The 2,236-nt window shown below is 36.6% G+C and overlaps 1 protein-coding gene across 1 annotated transcript in view; it reads right to left on the bottom strand.

Annotated features, from left to right (window-relative positions):
• Window positions 1–1,935, bottom strand: part of LOC103203337 (Golgi pH regulator-like) — a 35,285-nt gene extending 33,350 nt beyond the window's left edge. The window contains 2 exon segments of the mRNA XM_007948325.1: window positions 747–850; window positions 1,879–1,935. Of these exon segments, the coding sequence (XP_007946516.1) occupies window positions 747–850; window positions 1,879–1,905 (131 nt within the window). The 5' untranslated portion in view covers window positions 1,906–1,935.
• Window positions 1,936–2,236: the final 301 nt, after the last annotated feature.

Below are 2,236 nucleotides of genomic sequence, written 5' to 3' on the forward strand. Positions count from 1 at the left end.
ACCCCTTGCTCTGGTGGTGTAGTATGTAAGGCATTTGACTGCTAACCAGAAGGTTGGCGGTTCAAACCCACCAGCCACTCCTCAGAAGGAAGACTGCACAATCTACTTCCATAGAGATACCACCTTGAAAACCCAAGGAGGGGTTGCTGTGAGTTGGATTTGACTCAACAGCAATGAGTTTGGTTTGGTTTTTTTTTTTTGCATTTTAACAAGCAAGAACCACTTTGGATAGACTGCCTTATAAACTAATACGTCTTTTATTTGGAGGGGTGGGTAAGGAGTTGATTTTAAAAAATGCTTTAAAAAACATTCTATGTTCAATCAGACTTGATGATATGTGTAAAATCATCAATGATAACCAAGTTGGTAAAAAGTAGAGTTCAGTCTAGAGAAGCTCTAAATAGCTCTGGGAACAGGAATTCTGATCTTTTCAGGTAGAGATTTTCAATTAGAAATGTGAAGGACTGTTACCAGGATTCAGTAAGAGTAGAGCAGGAAAACAAGCCTTCCAGGAGTGAATATATTCCATCTAATTACCCAATGTTTTCCCACGGCTATTTCACAGCCTTTGTCAAACCAGTTATTAGGTGGCAGGGACCCATATTTGCTGCAATCATTGCAGTAAATCAGACTAAACTAAACACACGGTAGATTTTTTTTTTTAGCTATGAGACTAGATAATTTTTCCACTAAAGGAAGTAACACAGGTTTCTTTAAGAGGTGAGTTACATATTACCCTTACTCACCTGCTATTCAACACTCCTAAGATTTCAAAGATGATGAGCTCAAACATGGTGCAAGAAAATGCAAAAGTCACAGAGAAGATCACTTGTACAACATACTGACGTACCTATTAAAAGCCAAATAGCGATTACAAAACATTTCCTTATTTTCAACATTAAACTGATAATCTCCTTTTGGTTATAGTCAGAAAACTTATTCTGAAGAAATTCTCAAGTCATTGGAAATGAGATTGTGGCCACAACTTGCCTAGAGCTAAAGAAATATATATAAATATATCCTGTAAATACTACATCACTACATAATTCACATTGCATAAGTAAACCAGGGGTCATTATTACCTACATCCTCTTGTGAATAAAAAATACAAAGCACAAGAAGTTGAAGCATATGTAGCATGTAGAATTTATGATACACACAATAAAAAGTGGCAAATGTACAGTATACATAATTGATAATGTGAAAAAGGATTCCTCAATACTCTGCAGACTTGGGATCAGTTCTGGAACCTCTCCCGGGAGGCCTAGAAGTATTGGGTAGAACAGAATTTCCAGAATCCCAGGCTTTTTTAGATTATAATCCAAACTCCCTGCTGAGGTCTAATGGTGAATATCCTGGAAATGATCCAAAGAGAGACCATAACCACTGTAATTATTACTAAAAGAAAAGGATTAATTAGGAAATGTCTAGTCTAGGATGTTTTTCTGAGTCCAAGGCTTAAGATAAGAACCAGACCAGTCTTATCTTGGTATTGACTTACAGTGTAAGATTGGTAATTAACATTCAAGGCCAAGTAGACAAATGAAGGGGAACATTCATGAGACATAATATAAGTTAAATTCTTTCCCAAAGAATAACTTTCTGGGACTATACTTTGGTGTCTATACTGGTATGGCCAGGCTATTCCTTGCTCCTGGGTTTTGGCACTCGTGCATTGGATTTCATGACTTGCCTTTTTTAAAAACCAACTAAGTCTAAATGTATTCTCCAATTTAAGAGTTATATAGTACTCATTTGGTAAAAACTCCATATCTTTAGTGGATATGACCTTTCTTTAGTGGAGGCATTCCTCCCCACCCATTTTTAAACAATCTAAATTCATAAAGTTTTAGCAGAACCAAAACAATCTATTCTCACCTCATAGTCCTTAAACAATTGGCGCATGAAGAAAAGCCACCCAAATCCAAAGAAAAGTATCTGGAGGAGAAAGAAGATAGAATGTCAATATAGATATTCTTGTGAGAAATGCCTTAGAGAGGCCTATTTTATGCTAAAAGGTCTGCTAACTTAGAGACAGTTAACTTATTTTAGAAACTTAAGATGAAATTCACTCATACAAGGCCCACTTAGAAAAGTCCATGACACCATGAAAGATTTTGAATGGTCTTAGATTTTGAAATTATCCATGCTATAGATGTGTTTTGGGAGCTCTGGCAGCATAGTGCCTAAGGCACTTGACTGCTAACCAGAAGGCTGGTGGTTCAAATCCACCAGC

The sequence above is a fragment of the Orycteropus afer genome, unplaced genomic scaffold, assembly GCF_000298275.1.
Source record: "Orycteropus afer afer isolate SDZICR_OR568_19922 unplaced genomic scaffold, OryAfe1.0 scaffold00010, whole genome shotgun sequence".
Lineage (NCBI taxonomy): Eukaryota > Metazoa > Chordata > Mammalia > Tubulidentata > Orycteropodidae > Orycteropus > Orycteropus afer.